The 22,844-nt window shown below is 41.5% G+C and overlaps 2 protein-coding genes across 2 annotated transcripts; one reads left to right on the forward strand and one right to left on the reverse strand.

Annotated features, from left to right (window-relative positions):
- The first annotated feature begins 7,883 nt into the window (after window positions 1–7,883).
- On the forward strand, window positions 7,884–12,722 carry LOC119728501. The gene is made up of 4 exons (XM_038200763.1): window positions 7,884–8,110; window positions 8,721–8,870; window positions 10,193–10,346; window positions 11,477–12,722. The coding sequence occupies exons 1-4, from the start codon at window positions 8,032–8,034 to the stop codon at window positions 11,559–11,561; spliced, it is 468 nt and encodes a 155-aa protein (XP_038056691.1). The 5' UTR covers window positions 7,884–8,031; the 3' UTR covers window positions 11,562–12,722.
- A 956-nt stretch (window positions 12,723–13,678) lies between these two features.
- On the reverse strand, window positions 13,679–21,578 carry LOC119728502 (peptidase M20 domain-containing protein 2-like). Its single transcript, XM_038200765.1, has 7 exons — window positions 21,324–21,578; window positions 20,675–20,846; window positions 20,022–20,170; window positions 18,788–18,930; window positions 18,107–18,261; window positions 16,794–17,034; window positions 13,679–15,697 (listed from the first exon to the last, which is right to left on the reverse strand). Exons 1-7 carry the CDS (start codon window positions 21,545–21,547, stop codon window positions 15,543–15,545), a joined length of 1,239 nt encoding a protein of 412 aa, XP_038056693.1. The 5' UTR covers window positions 21,548–21,578; the 3' UTR covers window positions 13,679–15,542.
- Between the last annotated feature and the right edge of the window lie 1,266 nt (window positions 21,579–22,844).

Below are 22,844 nucleotides of genomic sequence, written 5' to 3' on the forward strand. Positions count from 1 at the left end.
TTGTTCGTTTACTCCCCTAGTTTGGTTTTGTTTGTTTTCTATCCACAATTATACAGATTTGAACACTGTTGATAAGTATTTTGAATATGATATACTTTTTGATCATCCTAGCACTTCATGAGCAGGTCAAGGGGCCGGGGGTCAATCGCTTCTCAAAGTGGGGGGCATACCTTGATCAGAACTAATGCGAGCCCTAACGACTTGTGGGAAATTTTGGATTCTTTCTAGACGCTGTGTGGTGCGATCTGAGGTAATTTCTGACCATTTGTTTTTAGCGAAAGATCATCATTTAAACATCATTTTTGAGTTTGAAGTCATCGAACCAGCTATTCTGAGCTATAGAAACAAATGCAGGCTACCATTTGGAGACGAAAAAAGTGGTGGAGGGGCGGGACAAACTATATGAACCCCACCCCACCCCCACTTTAAAAAGTGGGGGATACGTCCCCCGTCCCCCACCGATCGACGCCACATTAATTGCAACGCGTACAGATAAAATCGTTCCGAGTTTCAAAACCATTCCATCTTCGTGCAAAATCCATGCTCTTTCTATTCACCATGAATATGAATCAAAAAGAGAGTTGTCAGTCGAATTTTTCAGAAAACGACATTCGCGTAACTTTTTGTTTTGCCATGGAGAAAAATTGTTCATTCCTCCATGGTTTGGCATGACACACTATTGAGTATGTTCAAGACAACTCCAAAATGTTGCAGAAATTGTGTAGTACAATACGCGCCCATAAACTTACTTTTTTTGTGAAGCAAGAGGGCGCTTTGTTGATTGCGCGCGGGCACAAAAATGACAGTCATAAAAGACCAAATGTTTCTTCAATCATAGAGGCGTTGACAGGATGGCAGGAGGGTCTACGGTCGCTACAAGGCCATGTCGCCTATAGGATAATACATGGTAATTGTTGATGGTGATCCGTTGCGGTGGGACACGATGGGCCCGTAGTTAGGACCTTCACACGTGTCAAATGCCAGAGCTCTAATGATCATAATGGAGGCCCCAACCCTAAATACCACCACCCATAGATTCTACGAAACACATAACATTCCCCCGTGTCATCCAGTGACATTGTTCAAAACGGTCGTAGATGTTTTATAAACTCCAGATGTCCCCAACACTCGCAGCCCTGGGCGTACCCGTACGGTCACCGTATTGTATTCCTCCTTGCTCCCTCATTTCTCCATGCTCTCTGTCAGAAAACATTTGATTTTTTTCAAGGAAATATTGGTGCATCGGCCGTAGGAGGAAGGAGAAGGGATTGGACGTTGATTCTAGGCAAATTGAACAATCTGCCTGAATGTTCCGTGCACGCCTTGGGTTGCAGACCGGTGATGAACTGCCATTGACACCAGTGATAAATACGCCCAACTCCGAAATTCAGGGGAAAAAATACTCACAACTGTCAGCGGTGTTTGAGACAAACGTCAAATTAAAGCTTATTTCATAATTTTCATTTTTTTTCAATTTTTGGGGGTCAACCTGTGACTTTTGGGAGAAAATTGCATCCAGAGATAATCACCCGTTAAAGTAGTCCAGTAGCCCATCGCCATCGCCAATTTCATCCGAATTTCACAGAAAGGGAGCTCACAGTCCTGTGCACGGCTTCCATCCTTCTTTATTTTATTGAAACCCTCAAGTTCATGACCCATAAAAATGCTCTTATACCCGAAAATGTGAGGGCATGCAAATCTTGATTTGGCCGGCGCAGGCACTTTCGGGCCTATTTACTGGCCTGCATCCTTAGTGCCTACCCGTACCTCCATGCCTGTTTCAAGTATCTACTGCTGCTTGCTTGCTTGTTTGCCTCGTGTTATACTAAATTATACTGTACAGATGTAGGTTTTCTGCCCACTCTATATTGCTAATGTATCTCTGTGCCATTCGCTTGTTCCATCACGTTTATTAACCTTCATTGAAAAAAATAGGATTACTCCATGAACCTTTCAAACAACGTTGGCTGAAGCAGCGATACTGAGCAAATATCTTACTTCTGTTTTCGACCTTTTGAACAATAAAAAACCCAATCTACCAATTTATTGTAATTGTCTGCACTCGGCTGTTGTTTTCCTCTCCGACTCGTATTCCGCAAGGTAAAGACCATCACGTGTCAAGTGTCCATCATTTAAAAAATAATGTTAAACAAAAATCATTCAGCAATTATTTTACTCCAGCATTTGTCATTTTTATCAGTGTACAACTGACAGAATTCATCATATAATTTAATTTTTTTTAAATTGCTCTGAAATATTTATGAGGAAGCAACGGCAAAGCTTCGTTTTCAGGGCAGATGATGTCCACTGATAATAAAAGAAGGACAATGTGGACGGACAGGGGTCACTTTGTGATCAACTGGCCGGAAAATTGACCAGTTAGCTTGACCATCTGCTTGCACCACTCAACCAGCAAGGAGCCTAGCGTGGGAACGTGTAAAGACGGGTGGACGCGTACGTACAAAATAAGAATATCATTTCAGTGATTGTTCATGAAAATTTAATTATAAGGGTGGTATTGCTAACTTCTTGTAAGACAGAGGAGGTTGGTGTATTGATACGCGTGGGAAGCGCCTTGTGAATAAGAACTTCGCACGGATGGTGCCAGATGACACGCTATTAAACACTGACTCGCTGACGTAACCCTTTTGTTGATTGTAATGATTTGGGAGAGTTGTTTCTAATGAGCAATATGACGGAGTGGTATGGTATTGGCTCCAACTCCAACCCACCCTCTGGTAGGGCATGGGTGACAGTGGGGAAGGGGAGGAGCTTACAGAAATGAGTAGGGGGTAGTCACGTTTGAAATCTCGTGGATGACGAGATTTCAAGAAACTGGTTTGACTTTCCGGTTTGACTTTCATGAGGTGTCTCCTGATGACGAGCAGAGCATACTGTTCGAAACGTCGATTCATACCAACTGGTTCTTCTCGGAACTTCACAGGAGATATCTTTCATTCACATGGTGTTACCGCGAAGTTCCTCACCAGAGTTGACTTGTACGTTTATGACGTACTATAGGCGTACATGTTGAGACCGGTAATTTGTGATTATCTCCTTGTGTTTCAAGGATATAACACAAAACTGCAAGTTGCAAGTTAAGTGTGATTTCTGTTTCTATTTAAAAGGGAGGAGTTAAACTTTCTTAGTAAAGGCACTGTGCGAGTAGTGCAGCAACCAGAACACAGACAAACGACTGTGATGCGGTGACCAAATGGTGGCGCTGTTCAAGTTTTTTAATAACATTTGATGCACATTTCATGAGGTGTTGAGTTATGAGCGGTTAGCTGCGTTCATTGCATGGGCCGTTTCGCCGCTGCTTTCCCTTCGATCGTTCCACCGTTGCCGTGGGCCATTACCATCGTAAATTCGAAGCTAAGCCCCACAATTTGTGCCGGCTTGAAAGATGGGTGTTATATCGAGTGTTTTGACTGCCATACGGGTGTCGAGTCTGTGTATAAACCCAAGGACGCTGTGTAAATGTCTTGTAGACGCCAAGTCTAGCCTCCAGATGGCTAAATGATAGTTGATATGTGTTGGTTAGTCTACGGTGTGGTACCAGCAGTAGAATCGAACACCACCGTGAGTCTTGTCGAATTAATGAGGTTTATAGAAGAGAAAGTAGTTCACGCATTTATTGATGCCCGTGTGGGGTCTTTAGTATAGGCATCGGCCCTGCCAAAGCCAGATTTTTGTTGCAACTTCTAAAAAAAAAAAAGGTAAAGGGGCGAACCTGTGTTAACAGGAACGGAATGCCCATCTCTCTTTCGTTAGCGATTGGGCCAGACCATGGCCATACTATATGCTGCTGCGGGGGATCGCCACACCTCCTCCACAGCAAGTCTGTTACCTTCCCAGCATTGAATAATGCCGGTATCCATTTAACACCTGAATTGAGAGGAGTAATTGAGGTAAAGTGCCTTACTCAAGGGCACAACACGCATGGCCACGGCGGGGCTCGAACCCACAACCTCACGATCACGAATCCTGTGCTCCACCGATCACCACACGTGCCCACATCTATAAGCAACTTCTATAAACAATTCTGTTGTTGAGTTTAGATTAGAAACAAAACAGCAGGCTTGCGCACCTTAAAGACTCATCATTTAAGATCTTTATTTACAGTGCACCAAATTAATATAATTAATTGCGCCTATACAGTAACCTATTTCTTGCGGAACGTCCACAGATCCCGTTCGCCGTCCGTTTTGTCCTCATAAATTCAACTTTATACCCGCAGTATGTAGTATCGACAGGGCCAGGGGAAATACAGTGTAAGTTGAAACTCCATTTTGTGATTCAGTGTCTTTTTGTTTTTCAGTAATTTCGATTGTTGCATGGTACTCGTATACTTCGTGAAATCGTTTCGTTGTTTCTGCAGTGAAGTCTGCCGGGCATAGTTTTTTTTATTCCAGGTCTATAGTACGTATTGGTTGGCCGAAAAGACGCTACGATGTATCCAAAGAATATAGCGGGTTTTGGAAGATAAAAGACTTTAGGCAGTCGAACCAGTCATTATTAACCATGGAGCTTAAGAAAAAATCTAACCGGGGTCTACCCGATGTTCCCCAAAATTTATTTCTCCATGGTTAGGGTTAGGGCATGGAGTACAGCGGTCTAGATAGGACTGGAAACACTAAGAGGAAGTACGATGAAGAATCCTTCGGATGAAAGTAGCCCGTAAAATGGGGATGCCGCTCGAAATAGCATGTAGGCCTATTTCTATATGTACCAGTTGGTGTGTCCATGTGATGGGCCTTATCCATGAGACGGCCATAAAGAATTGAAACTTAGTAAAATCTTAATTTTTGGAACTTGCGAAGAGAAATGAACTAAATTAATTTATAATAAATTCCAGTCTGCTTCAAAAGTTCAATGAATAATTTAAAATGTGTAATTGAATATTCCCTAATGTTTAGCCATATTTAACAAAAAAATACAGTAAAATAAGGCCGCATTAATGCCTGCATAAATAGTCTGGCACCATCCCATTCAACAGTTAACAATTAATGAAATACATTCAGGGAACTCGACAAAAATGACGTTACTAAGGCCCATGGACTTAGTGTGTCAGTCACTAGTGCGCAAAATCCCCAGTATGTCAACATGCCTGACCTGTATAATTTCAAAGAGGGCGCACTGTAAGCTGTTTGAGGATCGTAGGGTAGGGTACGGGTCTAGACCAGTATATACTAGACCGCCGTATCCGCGTAGACCTCAGTGGTAATTACGCGCACTTCCCAAACTTATTTAAAAATACTCACAACTCTCCAAGGTGTTTGATAAACACATCAAACTAAAGCTTATTTCATCATCTTTCATTTTCCGTTCAATTTGCGCGGGGTTATTCAATGACTTTTGGGAGAAAATTCCATCCAATGGTGATCACCCCTAAAAGCAGTCCAAAAGCCCATCGCCATTTTCAAAATGGACGCCTATACTCTCCACTGCAAACTAGAGCCATTTTAGGGCCTGATTTCATCCACATCACACTGATACGAGCTCGCAGTCCTCTGCACGGCTTCCACCCTTCTTGTTAATCCTCAAGTTCACGGCCCAAATGCTCTAACATTAACACTGGAGAATTTCAGGGCATGCAAATCGTGATTTGGACGGCGTAAGCAATTTCGGGCCTATTGCTGCACCCGTTAGGGTACAGGCAAGTTTTTTTGTTGTTATTACAGCATTTTGTGGGCCATGAACTTGAGGGTTTGGGGAAATGGGTGGAGGCCGTGAACATGACTGCGACATTGTTTTTCTGTGAAATTTGGATGAATGATGGGGCCCTAAATTTGTTCTATTTTGGCGTAGGCATCATTTTTCTAAAATGGCGATGGGCCACAGGAGCTGGGGTGATTGTCCTTAGATGGAATTTTCGCCCAAAAGTCTTCGGATAACCTCCCTATAAAATGAAACTGATGAGATAAGCTTTAATTTGATGTGATTTTCAAAACACCTTGGAGAATTGTGAGTATTTTTCCTGATCTTGAGAAGTGGCAGTATTCACCATTGAATTCTGTGGCAGTTTCGTTAAAATAATATATTGCAACCGTAGGTTTTTTGCTTTACACGCATTATCGATACCGCCCTCTGTACCGATGTACCGCTTTATATCATCATACCGCCCTCTCTTGGTTCAAAGTTATACAGTACGCCATACAAAAATCACACTGCGTTTAGTACATACATAGTTAGTCACTGACTGCTGCCTCCGACATGTCATAGCTAGAATCTTATTGGGCTGCAGAATAAAATCGGGGGTTTTTTCACATCGTGCAAATAGTTCATTATTTTCTACCTTACCAACTGAAAAATCTGAAACGATAAAGTCAACGAATATTTGTATTTGTCAAGATGACCATTTTTGACCAGTTGTTATTGTTTGTGACCATATTTTTTAATCTACTTTGAATTTAAAGGGCCCATTTTTTTAAATTTTTAAAGGGCAAATTATGCAATCCTTGAAAAAGCACCTTTGTGTCCCATTCAACCTTGTCTTCATTTTTCGTTTTGCCATTTTCAGGAGTGTTTTAGTGCCTTGTCGGCTTTTATGCAAATATCAATATTCTGTTAGCAAAAGTATGTCATTTCAGGTATCAATTTTACAGCTTTTTCACCACTCAAATGTTTCCAGAATTGTGGATACAGTCGAACCCTGATAAGAAGAGCACTGTTAATACAAGGTCCTGCTTATAACGGTGTGAGTGTGTACGCCACTGCTAAGATGTCCTACATTTTTCTTTTTCTTGACAGAGGGACCCCCCCCCCCTCCTTTGTGTTGGTCATTGTGTTACCAGAATCTCAGGAATTCTTTGGAGATATCTAGAGGAATGTGTTAGGTAACAATAGTCTGGGGTGTGTATAGGGTATAGGGGTGCAATCCTGTATTGAAATTCCCACAGACACTAGTGCTTAATGCCCATACTCTAAAATTCGTTTTAAAATACGCAGAACTCTCACAGGTATTTACGCTACACAGAAAAATAATGAGCAACATGACTTGTCATCTTTCATTTTCTTTTCATTTTTTGGTGGGTTGACATTGACTTTTCGAGGTATTCTCACCCAAAGAAGACGACCATTATTTTCCCCAGAGCGGAAAAGTAGCCATCTTGTAAAACGATCCCTCCACAACATGGCAAAATAGAATTGGAAGGCCCAAGTCCGGGCAAGAGGTTCATTGCAATATCTCTTCAATTCCTCAATTGTATGGCTCTCAAAACTATCTAATATAGAATATTTTGAGGTGTAACTTTTATCCATGAGCTCGGCGGATGGATCTAGGCCTTTTTACCCATAGAGTGAGGACCTAGCTCTATGATTTACCTGTGTGCAACCATGGAAGGTTTATAGCTCCATGGTGCAACCATATAAAGGGAGATTGGAGGTAGTTAACCCTCTGCAATAATCATGCTGGGTATATTGTCAAGCCTCATGCACCAGTGGTTTACCCTGTTGCTTGGCCCTGTATAGTCCCTATTTGGCGTACTGGCCCGCCGTGGGGATAATCGCCTTGCTTTGCTTTACTTCTGGATTTAAAAGGAAAATCACAATGATCAATTCAGCGATTCGTATTTTGTCTCAGCCTTGCGACAAAGTCCTCGGTGATCCATTGTAAATCCAACAAAAGTTGCCCATTCACGGTTCATTTCATTTGATAGTCTTGCTCCAAAATCGTATGCACAAAATGAAACATCCAGGCTAGCGAAAAATGCGTCTCTTGGAAAAGATTCGTGGCCCTAAAAACCGGTTTAAAGAAAAGACATTCGCTTCGGATGACTGGGAACGGCATTTGCAGGGGTAATCTGGGTTTTGATTGGTTGGGATCTCGGAGCTTAGGTTATTATTGTGTCAGATTCATGAATATTCATGAGGGGCCATTTAATTTCGTCAGGACCGGGCGTGGCCCAGAGCCGTTCCTCTAGCGCGCCGCGAAACGCTACCGCACTCGCGCCACTTCGACGCTGAGACTTTCTGCAGTTAACATCTTCAATCTTGTCTCCTGGCACGAAACTGTCACGTCCGTTCACCATGTCTGCTTGGACATCTCTCGTCGTCCTGCTGGTGGCATGCGCCTTAGTGCCATGTCATGACGCAAGGAGTATTGCATGTAAGTTGGCAAAAGAAATCATTGTAGAATCAAATATCCTATAATTATAAGATGAGGCAAAAAAATGTACTTCTGCTTCCGGTTACCATACCTACCCTATTTTGACATCCCCTACCCTAATTCTTCTCCTTTTTTTGGTGGGGGTCAATGAGGAAAAAACGGAAACCATTACTACACGCCGACACCTCCATACGATCGTACACAAACAAAATGCCAAAAAAATCCCTATGCTACCTACACTATTTTCAAAATGCCATGTAATCGGAAGCAGAAGTATTTTTTTGGCACATTACTTCGTTTGACGGCGTTGCGAGGACGACCGAGAACCTTTGAAACCAAAGTTGCAACCTGACGCCACTCTTTTTTTCTTCATGTATCATGTCAACGACGGTCAGCCATTGTAAAAATATGACATGAATATGGAACTGAGAATCATTTCCAACTTGTTAGAAAATACTTAGAAAAATGTTCTTGACTCTCCAAAAACTTTGTACACAACCGCTCAAGTGGCGTCAGGTTGCAACATTCTTTCCGTTTTATCATTTTCTTCCAAAATGTGATGTGTTTGAATATTTGATGTTTCCATCATTTTTCATTTCTGTGCTTCTAGATTTACAGCAAGGACTGCAAAAGATTAGAGCACAGAATGCGAAGTATATGGACGCAGTGGCAGCGAACAACATTGATGCAATCTTGGAACTGTACACCGATAACTGTCTCTATATGCCCCAGAATCATCCCGCTACCATTGGAAAGGAGGGTAAGTTTAAAGGGTAACAATGAAGAGGCATTGACACTTCAAATGATCAAATGAACAATTCAATCATACTGTGTACCAATCTGCCTCACTATTTACATCTGCAATGTCTCAAACGCCTCCTCCGTCTTGTGAGACGCAGCAATGTGTGCTAAATTTCCTAAAAAGTTGTGTTCCCTGAATTTGAAATCTAGACTGTTTTCTTCTTGATACTCGCCATGGAAGTTACTTACCTCGCTAAAAAGCAGAACAGATTAAATGTCTAATACAAAGTCTATGGGGAAGAGTGCATTTTCAAAGTATTTTCTAACAAAAGTGTTTCGGAAAGATTCCATATCTGGCCATCACTTGTCACCCTATGCACAAACCGTGTGAGACTGGTCTGAAAAATTCTAAGTGTTTTCTCAGTAAATACTTCAATATTTTGTTCTGCTAAAATTGACTTTTTAGGACATATCATCACTTTCTGATGGTTGATAAAGTCACTGAAGGGAAAAATTAGTGATGGTCAGATATGGGAATCCTCTAGTGTTTCTCGGTCCCAGATTCATGTCTTTTCCACATTTTTGTTGAAGAATGTTGCAACCTGACGCTACTTCAGCGGAAGTTGTGTACAAAGTCTATGGAGACTGAAAATGTTTCTCAGTCCCAGATTCATGCCTTATCATTTCTGCTATGAATGACCTTCATTCAGATGATATATGAAGAAAAAAAGCAGCGTCCGGTTGCAACGTTCTTTCTCATCTTTGCAATGACCGACATCATGTCGTTGCGATCTTATGATGAAAACAAGTGGCGTCAGGATGCAACATTCCTTCCAATAAATTCCCTACCTCTAACATTAGATGTCCAAGTATTCTGTAATTTTGTGGGAAAAGTTTGTCCCAAATGACTACAGCATAGAGGTATAGGCAGTTATTAGTTTCCTGCTTTAATCTGGTATGGACATAAATACAGTAACATTCGTAGTGATATATCGAGGGAGGGGACAGTCTAGATTTTAAATTCAGGGAACACAACTTGGAGGAAGTCAAGTATTTGAGACACGAATGCATGAGTGAGGCTGCTATTCCTTATAATATATGGTGGTTGTTTTTTTCCGTAATTATGTGCTTTTTAATCCATTCGGAAGTACATGGAACCGGATTGTATGCAATTTCATCAGTGATGCAAACTAGAGATTTGTTCGAACAGTGATATTGCAGTTGACTCCCATTCGTCGGGTGTTTCGAATTCTTGAGAAGACCGCTTTCCCCAATTGTTAACATTGATTTGGTATGCGCACCGTGTTTTTGATGGTAAATATTACCTTTATTTTCTTTCAGGCATGCGCTCGCACTTGGGTTGGGTTGCGTATGCTGAAAAGATCGAGTATGAAATCCAGTACCTGGATTATTTGAATACGAACACGGGGGAAGCCCTCGAGTGGAAGACAATTACAGTGTACGCCAAGACCGGCGACGTCTTGTTCGAGGGAAAGTAAGTCTTTGCGATAATCCAAACATTAAAATGCTATTATAAGTTTCATATTTTGTTTTATTTCTTTTTGGTAATGAAACCAAGGATTCCCCAAAGGTGCCCTAGGCACTGTAGCTCGAACGCCCGAAGAAACCCGTAGAGATGAGACAGTGAGAAGAAATTACAGTTTTAGAGGTGGGGGGAAAACCCCGGAAGTATATTCTGAGGAAAACCCACGGGGACTGAAAACCCAATCCACTTGTTGTCCAGGCAGGAATCGAACCTAGGTCGTTGAGGTGGAGGGCGAGGAAAGTAACCACTGCGCCAACATGACTCCCTGAAGTAAGAATCAAAACAAACTGAAAAGACAGGCATCTAAACAATACTTTGGTCTGGAAACTGTCGTTTTTTTATGTACCATTAGAACCCTTGCTTTCCTTTATATTGACGAACTATTTAAGTATTTTGGAAGGTTAAGCAAAGCCTAATTTGCATGAATACCTAATTTGCATGGAATTTGCATGGATACCTAATTTGCATGGATACCTTATTTGCATAGTTTAGGGCTGGGTTGACCCTCACCTGACTCCCCTCGGAAATTTGTTTTACATCCGCTTTATGGTTTTTCTTTTCTTTAACTGGTCTTCAAGGTAATATACCACATTTACAAATATCAAAAACAAAACTACCAAATTATTATGATACCTTACTTGACTGCAAGTGAATAATAGTCTCAAGCATCCTGTGCAATCATGGCACCTGGTGTGCTGTCAATTTCAAGAAAAATGGAATTTTTGTATCGTTGGAAAACAACTGACCCTTTTCAAATACTGCCACCAATACCAAAATTAGTTAGTCCACATTTTGTTTGCAATTGGTTACACATCCGTGAACGCGTGCAAGCCAGCTAGTCTTGTTCCCTGACCAAGTATGGTCAGGGAACCAGACTACAAGAACAGCATTTTTTTTCTTGGTTTTGCCAGCATCGATGAACACAAAACTTTAAACAGGTCATTGTAACAATATTAATTAAAACACTTGCCCCAAATGCATCCTTTTCTATAACGTACAGCAAAAGCAAATGTTATACATGTATATTACCTTTACTTTACAACAGGGAGAATAAGTTTGGTTAAATTCTTCTCTTCTAGGACTCTCATTATTTGGACGTTTGATTCAGCCACCAACAACTTTAAGGTCGGTTTGGAGATGTACAACAGTAACGGCAAGCAGTAACGAACCACTTCTCCATATTGCGAGACGACGAGATTGCGCACGGCATAGACAGAGAACGGATCGACCCACGATACAGAACTCACATTAAATATAATTTTTTTACATGTTTCTTCTGCCTACACTTAATAGTTTTTATAGTAATTTTATGGGCAATGTTATTGGTTTGTGTGTTGGTTGGTCGGTTGGTTAGTGACATGTGTTTGTCTGTGAACAGGCTATAACTCAAACAAATTTGGACGGATTTTAATGAAAACAAATAATTAGGGGTGATATTTGTACAAATTGATTAATTTTTGAAGTGATCTGGATCTGCGTCTGGATGCAGGATTTTAAAAAAAGAATTTCTTAACCATTATATGGAAAAACTTTCACCAGATCGCTCTGACCAGATCGCTCTGTGTCACCATCTTCATGTGCGTGCACTGACCCGGTGACCCTGTACTGTATGCCTTATCACCCACCTAATCTAACCACACAGGTCAATGGACTAGACCATTTTATACAATGGGGAGTGGAGAGGTAGGCCAACACAGGCATATACATGTAGAGGGGTACTTGGTCCTTGGTACAAGTACAAATCGATTGGATTTTGTTTATCCTTGGCGGAGGTGTGCGCTCTCCGAGTGTCTTCTAGTATCCTTAAATTGACTACCTATTTGAATCTATGTCATGATTGAAGTTGGGATGAGAACGTAGTGTATGTTTCTTGATAATGATTCGTTCTTACATGATGGTTCATACCAGTGACGTTTTCTCCTTTAACCAAAAGCCTTTTTTATCCTCTCAAAACCAACTCGGGTGGGGGATTTCTCCCTTACACTACGCCTCTGCGTTGGTAGTCACGGTCTAAAACTCCTTCATGGGCATACCTAGATCCCGTGCTGCTACAAACATTCAATCCGATCGGATTTCTGAATATTCACAAAGCCCGAGAATCAATTTTTATTGTGTACATCAATGGAAAAAAATGTTGCCGTATGATTAAGACAATTCGAAGATTATTCAACTCCCTTGAAAATGAAGCAAGAAACACAAGTTAGAGCAGCATTTCATACCTGCTCTTCATATTACTTGTTGGGATCTCTACTAAACCAAACTTTCTTTTGGGGGTGGGTAGCTAACAAGGTTTGCTTAAAAATAAAGAAAAGTTTTGCATCGAAATTTCAAGCTTGTCCAGCGTAGTGGTTGTAACGGTTGTGTCTAATTGAACTTGTAAAGGTTTGAGTCGAGTTTACATCATGTGGAACTCGGAAGGATCCTTTTTGAGATGTTTGGTTTTGAAAAGAACCGATTGGTTCTGAAACTTGAACGTTCCGTTCAGAATGTGATCGCCCTTAGATCGTCTCACTAGTTTACACTATACGGCCATGCAAACTTTCATTTGTGTGTTTGTGTTTCTAAATGGTTTTGGGGACTCTGGGAGTGAATCAGCCGAGGTAACTTCAAACAATCTCTCACAAATCACACAATTATCTGACTTGAAGTTATTGATGAGTTTCTGGTTTTTGGTCCTTGAGAGTTTTTACTTATAGGCCTAGGTGGATTATCTGGTCACGCAGTGTAGGCATACACAACACTTCTTTCTTCCCAGATTTTATAATTTCCTGGGAACGACTTACAAGAAACGTTAACGGCTAATCCGTCCTTGTTATTAACTTAGTGGCGCTCAGATAAAGCGCCAAAAGAACAACAAATTTCGGCGGTTGCAAACATCGAGGGACGCGTGAAATCCTTGGTTGTATTGCGCATGTGTGTAATGAGAATAGCGATAGGTCACGTGTGAGGGGCAGAGTCCATATCGGGCATCGGACAAAAGACACCGGATTTCCAAAGAGTCCAATTAAGCCATTTGCGTGTTAAATTTGCATAAAATCTGGAACACTGACTTAATCCAGTGCTTTGCACGTTTTAAGTTTGCATTCTCCCGACCAAAGAGACTGTTACTATATCACGTGATTCGGGGCAAGCCTTATGCTAGCAACCCCCAGCTCCAGCATGGTCTTTGTGCCATTCTCACCCATTGTGAACAATGTATTGGTGCTGAGCGTCTCTTACGTAACCATGCAAGAGCTTGCCCCGAATCATGTGATTAGCAACAGTGTCTTTGGTCTGGAGTATTCAAAGTTAAAATGTGCCAAGCATTCTGAGCAAGTCAGTGTACCAGATGTTTTTGAAATGTAAATCCCAAAGGGTATAGGTTACTCGCAAATGGCTTATTACATATGACGCCGGTATTAATTACTCGAGATGAATATGCAGGTTCGAAAAAAGAGTTATGGGGAGCTCATGGGCGTGTCGACGGGACACCACGTGACACGGATTGGCAGTGTTCATTGTATAGAATTTTGTCACGTGATGGGATAAGTTCACGCCACAGAAGCACACTTATATCATTTATAGGCTTTTTTTTTTTTTTTTTAAAGATGGCGGACAATATGAATTGGTAAATACACAAGATTTTCACCACTCCAAATTGTAGCGCACTGATGTTGTGTGCACCGTACTTCAAAAGTAATCAGTGCAATAGTTTTATAGGCCTACAGTGATTTTTTTTAAACATGTATCGATGTTAAAATGGATTGGCAGTTCTTTTCCAATTTTCCCCACGGTTGAATTGCCGAAAAACACAATCCCTCCCTGTAATATTGCTGGATACGCGCTAGCTTGCAGGCCAAACAGCCAAGACGTCCCCATCTCTCATTTCGTCCTCCCCCCCCCCGGACTTTATGTGACAAGAACAACAATAGGGTGATTGCCAATCCCTTACGATTAAAAGGCTGAGCATAAGCAAGGTCAGCAGACAGAATTGAGATGACAAAAAGATCCCCAGATTTTGTGGAGCTCAGTCTCCTTATATGCAAAATCTCCGTTGGAGTGGAAAGCGATTTCATCTCCACTGCAATTATCCTCGCTGCAATTATCCTTAATGGCCTCCTGAATGACCAGGGATGACCCCCTTGAAGAAAGTTAACAACGATTGTAATTTGTGGTGGATGACAGGGGCGGATCTAGCTTCCAGAAAACGGGGGTATATGAAGGGGGAGTAAAGCGTGATACTACGGGGCAAGGGGGAAAGCTCCGAAAACTTTTGACGATGTTTAAAGCATTTTGAGAATAAATCTAGGAATCTTTATAGCATTCCATTTATTATGCATGGCCCCGTTTCACCTGTGTTTAATCTACGATATCATTAAAAACTTGGTTAATGACAATAAGAGTAATAATATAGCGAAACCTTAAATAAACCTCAATACATGATCAAAATGTCTTCCTTTTTTTGTAGCCGACCGAAGTCAGTCGAGGGATGTGGCCCACATTAAGCTTTGCAGTAACTGAACTGTGAAGTTATCTGGCAGTCGATCGAACAAACACGGCGAGCAAATGTGAGATCATCCATTAAAGTTGAAATTTAAAGTGCCGCATGAAGGATTTCTTCGGGGGGGGGGCAGCCCACAATCTAGCAGACGCCAAGTATGCCAGGATGTAGAATCATAATATTTGTGTAATGACTCTCCATCCTACCCTCATACGCCTGTGTTATCCGTTGAGTTCTGCATGTATTTCTTAATTTAATACCCTACCATTGCATTTCCTCTAAAATCAGGCAAAATTAATGTACAAATCACACGTTGAAATAATTGACGGGTTAACATATTGTCATGTTCAGTGATTCACAGTTGCCACACCCGGGTACCAGTGGCCGCAAGTTGTAGCAATTATTGTGGTCAGCTATCTTGCTCGAGAACATTAACCCGAATCATTAATCCAATGACATCACAGCAACAGCGCCCTCAATTGTCCGGAGAAGCATGGACAGAAATGCACTTGTAATTGTCAATAAGTCTAGACAAACCAAAATGGGATGTCAAGTTATTTTCATACATTTTAAGAGGAGTAGAAATTTGTCATGAGTCCTTGAGTCATGAGGTTTTTTTTATTTTTCATGAAACTAAGACAGTCCACATCGTCTGTATTGAGACTTCAGTATTCCGGAGGCGACAGCGTCTTGACCTCTTCTTTGAATTCTTTGCGGATGTTATCGAGGGTTTCTTGTCCGCTCGGATGTAAGAGTTCTACGGCGATCAATGAGAGGATCTTTGCTTGGACGAGTGTTGACGCCTCGGCACGCTGCGACACTACAGGACAAAATCAGAGATATTTGGACAGCGTCAAAGTCATGGTCTTTATAAAATATAAAGACCAGGTGGCTGACCCGTCAGCCTTTACCCGTGTCGACTCGGGTGAGCCAAACCAACGCACCCAATGCAATTACAAAGTGTCTACACATGCGTATTAGAGTGGAACAGAGACCTTCGCCAAGAGAGGGCGCTCTATGCAATTACGTTTTCTGCATGTCCTCTTTTAACTCATCATCTGTAGGCCTAAGGATGTTGTGATTTATTTTGTAAACGTTTAGCAAACGTTTAAGAGCCCTTTAAACGTTTGAACGTTCAGCAATTTCAAAGTGAAGGCTGACGCCTGCCCATTATGTCTGCAGACCATCGTGATAGACATGATAAATAAACAACGATTGATATAATAAATATCGGGCAGTCATTGGGAACAGTAAAAACTTAACTACGTGTACCCGAATGTGATCAATCACTGCGGTGCTTCTAAGGTTTTGTAAATTAGGTTTGAAAACGTTGTTGATTATTTGTGCTATGTATGTTTAACTCAAAGGAAGATCATTATCATGTTGCGACCAGCTTGATTTTTCCCCATTCAAATCAACATAACCAAAGCGGGGCTGGAAGGAAAAAAATAGTTCTTTTTTGCACAATTATCATGCAGTACTGTTATTTGATACAGGGAACATGACTGAAATGGTGGCAGCATCTACTGCGTAAACGAAAGTGTTTTCATTTTCGTTTAAACATTTAACTACGTAAACGTCACAGTATTCAGGGGTGTCAGGTTGGCCTAACGATACTTTCCTCGCCTTCCACCGCTGTGACCCGGGTTCGAATCCCGCCTTGGCCAATATGTGGGTTTTCAGTCCCTGCCTGATTCCGTGAGCTTCCCCTGAATATTCTGGGGTAGTCCTCCCACCTCTAAAACTGTGATTTCTTCTCAGTGTCTTCCCTCTATACAGGTTTCGTCAGGCTTGCGAGCTACAGTGCCTAGGGCGCTTTTGAGGAATCCTTGGTTTCATTACCAGAATTGATATCAATAATAATATTAATAATAAAAAAATCAAGCATTTTTTTCTCTCGAGTGATTCTCTCTTACCTGTTTTAGCCGTGAAATCATGCGTGTGGTAGCTGGCCTCGTCACAGATTTGATATTCAGGGTGGATTGTAGGGACCACGTAGGAGACATTCCCAACATCTGATGATCCAGTCATCCTGATGCTATCAGAGAGTTCAGGGTTATTATCCCACCCGAGCCTCTTAGCCTGCTTCTCGTACAGGGATAGAAGCCGATTGTTTGTGATGAGGCTGGCAAAAGATGACGACTGTTTCCAGTCAACCTTCAAGAAGAAATAATAGAGGTCAGAAGACACTCATCAAACAGTCGTTGAGATAATTATTGAGTCTCACTATCATGTGCGTTGAACTTGAAATTGCAATGGTACATTGAATCATAGAGCTAAGGAACAGAGTCTTCAGAGATCTCACATACAACAGTCGTTGAGATAATCATCAGATCCCGATATCATGCATGTTAAAACTGAAATTATTTCCTTTGGTACTACACTGAATTTTTCATAGAAGGATTTTCAGAGGACTCACACGCAACAGTCGTTGAGATAATCATCAGGTCCCAGTATCATGTTGGAAACTATACAATGTGATTTCCATATGGTAAATTGCATGTCTCATGCAACAATGACAGTTTCTTTAAAATGTCACCTATAAAGGTACAGTAAATCTAAGATTTGTTTGCTCAATGACATTTTTGCAGTGTTGTAGTATTCAGTACTCGTACTCGAGTACAACTCGCGAATATTCTATTTGTACTCGCATTCGTACTCGGAGTCGAATTCACGGGTACTCGTACTCGAGAAACACAGTACATGTCTAGAATCGACTATTCGATATCGTACTCCATCATCAAAGTACTCGTACTCGATGATAAGGAAATGGGGGGAATCATGTAATTAAGTTTGAATGAAAATGTAAATGAATATGTAAATGAAGTACGTGTTAGAAACGTTACAATAGGCCATATACTTGAGCATTCTCTGGGTAGAAACAGTAGAAATTTAGAAACTTCACTTCAATCTTAAAATTAAAGAGTGTAAAAATGTCATTTTAAAGTAAAACAACATCTTTTACTTTTAATAACCTTAGATTCACCATGCATTGTTGTACCTTAAAAAAATGATGTCATACAACACCCTCATTCGCCCAAAGACGTGACCATTGATCCACTAAGCCCCGCCCAGTGTTGTTTTGACCAATCACAGCCGTGATTTATGTCCGAACATGCGCGCATGTAGTAAGGCATTGGAGAAGCACGCGCGTGTTGATGTCACGTGCGCCGTGGGCGGGGTCTATTTTGACCAATCTCCATTCAGCAGACTTTTCTTGACTTCTCACCTTACATCCCGATGCTGTAGCTGCACCGTTCGCGCAGGCGAGGAGTTTCTTCTTCAAGACATTCAAGTCGGCTTCGTCTAAAGCTCGGATGCAGCAGGTTATCTCAGCTTCCTCCGGGATCACATTAATGGCAGAGCCACCATTTGTTATAATTGCTGAATTTAGAAAAAAAAATACAGTAAATGGATTATAATAACTTACAGATATATTTGATATATAAATAGTTTTGATTTGTAAAAAAAAATCATAAAACATATTTCATATTTGTGCATGGTGTACATCGATTAAGTAAAAAACTGACCTAAGTGCATAAAGTCATCAAAATCATTAAAATCTTAAACTTGAGCATTAATTGAACATGCATGTATTAAAGAAAATGTCAAAAGTTGGAAATTTGGAAAATAAATTGCCTTAAACGCACTCATTTGTACACAAAATAATAAAATTAACAAAACAATTATTTTATACCCGGAAATACCCGGGTGCTATCCGAGAGTGTCGACGAAATGCATTCGGCAAACTTCGGACATTTTCGGAAACGGAGGCATTCCTCCCGTTTTGGTCATGTGCCGTAGCGGCTACCTGGCTTAAGATTCAACAGAAATATTCAGAATCTTGGTCAGGGAACCAGACTAGTTACGGTATTGTACGGAAGTCCTTGGTTTTCTTTTGAAGACCCACCGTGAACGCGCCATGTTGGTTTCATCTGTTGTCTGAGTGCGGATATGGCGTTGTAGCACGCGACTGCCGCGTCCAACGCGTTGACGCCGACCCATGGATCGGTCGCCGCGTGGGTCGCAAAACCGTGGAAATTGATGACAAAGCTTGGAAAAGAAACAAAAATCATACTTTTAGGAAGAATAAAGGAAGATGAAGGAGAATCCTTTATGGCCTATAATAAGAAACAAAACCCACTCATCTTCTCTGTCCTCGAGCACTTTGTATGTAGGTATTGAGAAACCATTAAACTTTAAAGACACTGATCAAATTTATTTTCCACGCACTTTATTGCTATGTTTACCCAAAACAAATTTGTAATTTCAGTACATGTACATGTATATAAACAAGACAGGAAAAGCCCAGTAAAGTTAGTACAGAGCGCAAAGCATTCCATTCGATTGATTAATGATGGCTATTCACTGGAAGTCTTTTCATGCATCAGGTGTACACAATGATTGAGCCCGGTGTAATCCTATATGAGAGCACTGCCCGGCTCTCTTCACCAGGCTAAGGCACAAGTGACTAAATACTTAAAGGGAATATACAACATTTGCAAACATCGAAAAATAAAACTACCAAGTTTTTACGAAATACCTTACTAGGATGTTGGTAAATGACAGTCACAAGCATTCTGTAAAATTACGGCACCTGGTGTAAAGTCATTTTCAAGAAAATGGTATTTTTGTATACATTTCCAACGGTGGTCGGCCGACCACCGTTGGAAAAACCTAACTATTGTTCAATTACTGCTCCATATTGACCATTTGTTTCAGTTCAAATTGTGTTTGCTATTGGTAACATGTTCATGAATGGGTGCAGGCCAGCTAGACTGGTTCCCCTTATCTTACAATTTTCCGGCATCTATAATTTGATCCATTTCATCTTTAGTGGAGTCAGGGAACCAGACTACTTGAACATTTTTGTTTTTCTTGTTTTTTTCGAGCATTTTCGGACACAAAACTTCAAACATGTCAGTGTAACAATATTTTGATCTATTATACTAACCCCTTAACTAGTTCATTTCTGAAAATCACAGCGAAACCCAATGATGTACATTCCCTTTAATGTTGCCCTCTCTTTGACTATAGAAAAAATCTTTTCTTCAAAACAAACCAGTGTGTGCTTTTGAAACTGATCAGCACTAAACTATTTGAGCAGTGTTCTAGTTGATACATTTTATGAAGCAATGTCTTACATGGCCAAAGATAGATAGATAGGTCGCAGTATATTGTATTTGGAAGGATGAACCATCATCGCCACCGTAACGTCGTCAAATGCTCCTGCATCTATCAAGAATTTCTTGCCGCCGCCTCCCTCTTCGGCGGGCGTGCCCATTACTGTAACCTGATAAAAACAAAAGAATTGCATACTTATCTCTACTACCTTGAAGGGACGCTTGGACTCCTATTCCAGCCGCTACTCCGGCCTCTGCTTTAAGGGTATGACCACAAGTGTGTTCACCATTACATACTTGTTTCCACTAGCTTGAAGGGTTCCTTTGACTCTCATTCCAGCCGGTTTTCCGGCCTCTACTATCAGGTTATGTCCATGGAGCAAGGAATAGATGTCATACTCAACTTAACACACTTTATTTCTACTAGCTTGGAGGTGTTTTGGTCTCCCATTCCAGCCGCAACTCCGATCTCTGCTATCAGGTTATGACCATTAGTGTATCCAGTTTCAAGCAGTGAATCATACTCACCTTTCCATACTTTTTTTCCACTAGCTTGGAGGTGTTTTAAGTCTCCCATTCCAGCCGTTACTACAGCCTCTGCTGTATCAGGTTATGTCTAAGCGTGTCTGGTCCATAGCTTTATGGTATGGTCTCAAGCAGTGCGTCATACTCACCTTTCCGTACTTATTTCCACCAGCCTGGAGGGCTGCTTTGACTCCCATTCCAGCCGCAACTCCAGCCTCTGCTATCAGGTTATGACCACAAGCGTGTCCGATTCCAGGCAGTGCGTCATACTCGCACATCACGCAAATATTAGGACCGGCGTCATCACAGCCAAATGTAGCCCTGCCAAAAAAATGTATACCTCTTTCAAATTGTTTTAAGTAAAGCAGCTTTTTTATGTAATGGACACGACTTTTGAGAAATAATTGGCTGCGATCTTACTCGTATCAAATGAGTTACAAGGAACTAGAACGTACGCATTTTAACATAGAGAACTTGATTTTGTTGAAAATCACATGGTGGCGGTACTCATATCATGACTTTGTCGTCACTTACCTTTTGATGACGTCACAGTGACGTCATCGTTAAAAATGGCTACTGGAGAGGTTCTCGAGATACAAGAGATAAGTTTTGATTCATATGTAAATCATAAAGTGAAAGATATTAGGGCATAGTTTTTATGTAATTTAATTTCCGAAAAGAGAATCATGTTTTTCATTGTACGATCTTCATCGATTAAAAAAAGGGAGGTAATGCCGACTCCGCCTACTTTGAAGGAACCTACGGCTCTTTCAGTTTAATCCACTAGCTTCTACCAACCTGAATGCTGTCTCCAGTACAAAGTGTCGTTCCACCTGAAACCCTTCCTTCTCCAGGAATTCCGTTAATACTTTGTGTGCGTGGTGTTCCTTAAAGTTTGTCTCCGGATGGTTCCAGATGTCCCGACTGAGTTCATTCAGGCTGCCCACCGACTGATCAATCTCCAATTCAGCCTGTTTCATCAGATGCTGTAGCTCGTCACTGACACAAGATTTTGAAGTCATCTTGACTGAATCTTGTTTTCTTTGAACACTTCTTCCTGGTTGAAACACCAAATTACAATCAGAACTTTTAACTGTATAACATCTGTGGCTGTTTATAAACATTATTATTGGGTCACGCGCCGGTATGTAATCCGGAGGTCGCAGGTTCAAACCCCACTCCAGTCAATTTCTTTGTTCAATATTTGTATAAATTTATATTTTAATTTGTATTTATTTAAATTCAGAAATGAAACTAGGCTTACACACGTTAGGCCCTATTACCGTTCGAGAATTTCGGCAATTGGCCATGGGTATAGTCCTTTTTGCAATAACCTGTGAGCTCCAAAACACCCATACTTTTAATGTTAATATAGGAGTAATACGTTACCGTTGCTTAAGAACAAGACAACGCCCAAAATTTACCCTCACCCATCCCACCTTCACCACCCTACCTTTCCACACTACCCTCCCAAACCCACCTTCCCCACCCACCTTCCCCACCCTACCTTCCCCACCCTACCTTCCCCACCCCACCTTCCCCACCCCCCACCCCACCTTCCCCACCCCGCCTTCCCCACCCCGCCTTCCCCAACCCGCCTTCCCCACCCCGCCTTCCCCACCCCGCCTTCCCACCCCGCCTTCCCACCGCCCTCCTTCCCCACCCCACCTTCCCACCGCCCTCCTTCCCCACCCCACCTTCCCCACCCTATACCTTCCCTACCCTACCTACCCCACCCCACCTTCCCCACCCCGCCTTCCAACACCACCTTCCGAAACCCACCTTTACTTCCCCACCTACTGTCCCCACCCCACCTTCCCAACCCTACCTTCCCTATCCCACCTTTCCCACCCCAACCCACCCCTTCTTACCTCCCAACCCCATCCCCACCCCAACTGCCCTACCCCCTCCCCGATTTCGCACTCTACATAACAGTACACAATGTTCGTGTTATCCATCTATATCAATTATCAATCCAATATAATAAATACGAAAGTACATTCATTTTAAAATACATTTACAATTATTGACGTTACTATATCTCTGCGCTTACCTATATTATTGCAGGGTTTTTTTCAATACAAACAAGGGGCGTGTTTAATACTGACGACTACTTTACCGATGTACATGCACAGCTGTAAATGTGTATCGAAGTAGCCCTAAATGCTGAACACTCGATAATAAGCTTTGATAATAGATCAACACATTGTACCAAAGATCAAAGTTAAAGTTAAAAAGGGAACGGCTGGTGAATGCAGATATTGACTGCTTCGAGTGGTGTATAGTATAACTATAACCTCCCGAGTTGATCTATGGGGC

The sequence above is a fragment of the Patiria miniata genome, unplaced genomic scaffold (assembly GCF_015706575.1).
Source record: "Patiria miniata isolate m_02_andy unplaced genomic scaffold, ASM1570657v1 HiC_scaffold_20, whole genome shotgun sequence".
Taxonomy (NCBI): Eukaryota; Metazoa; Echinodermata; class Asteroidea; order Valvatida; family Asterinidae; genus Patiria; species Patiria miniata.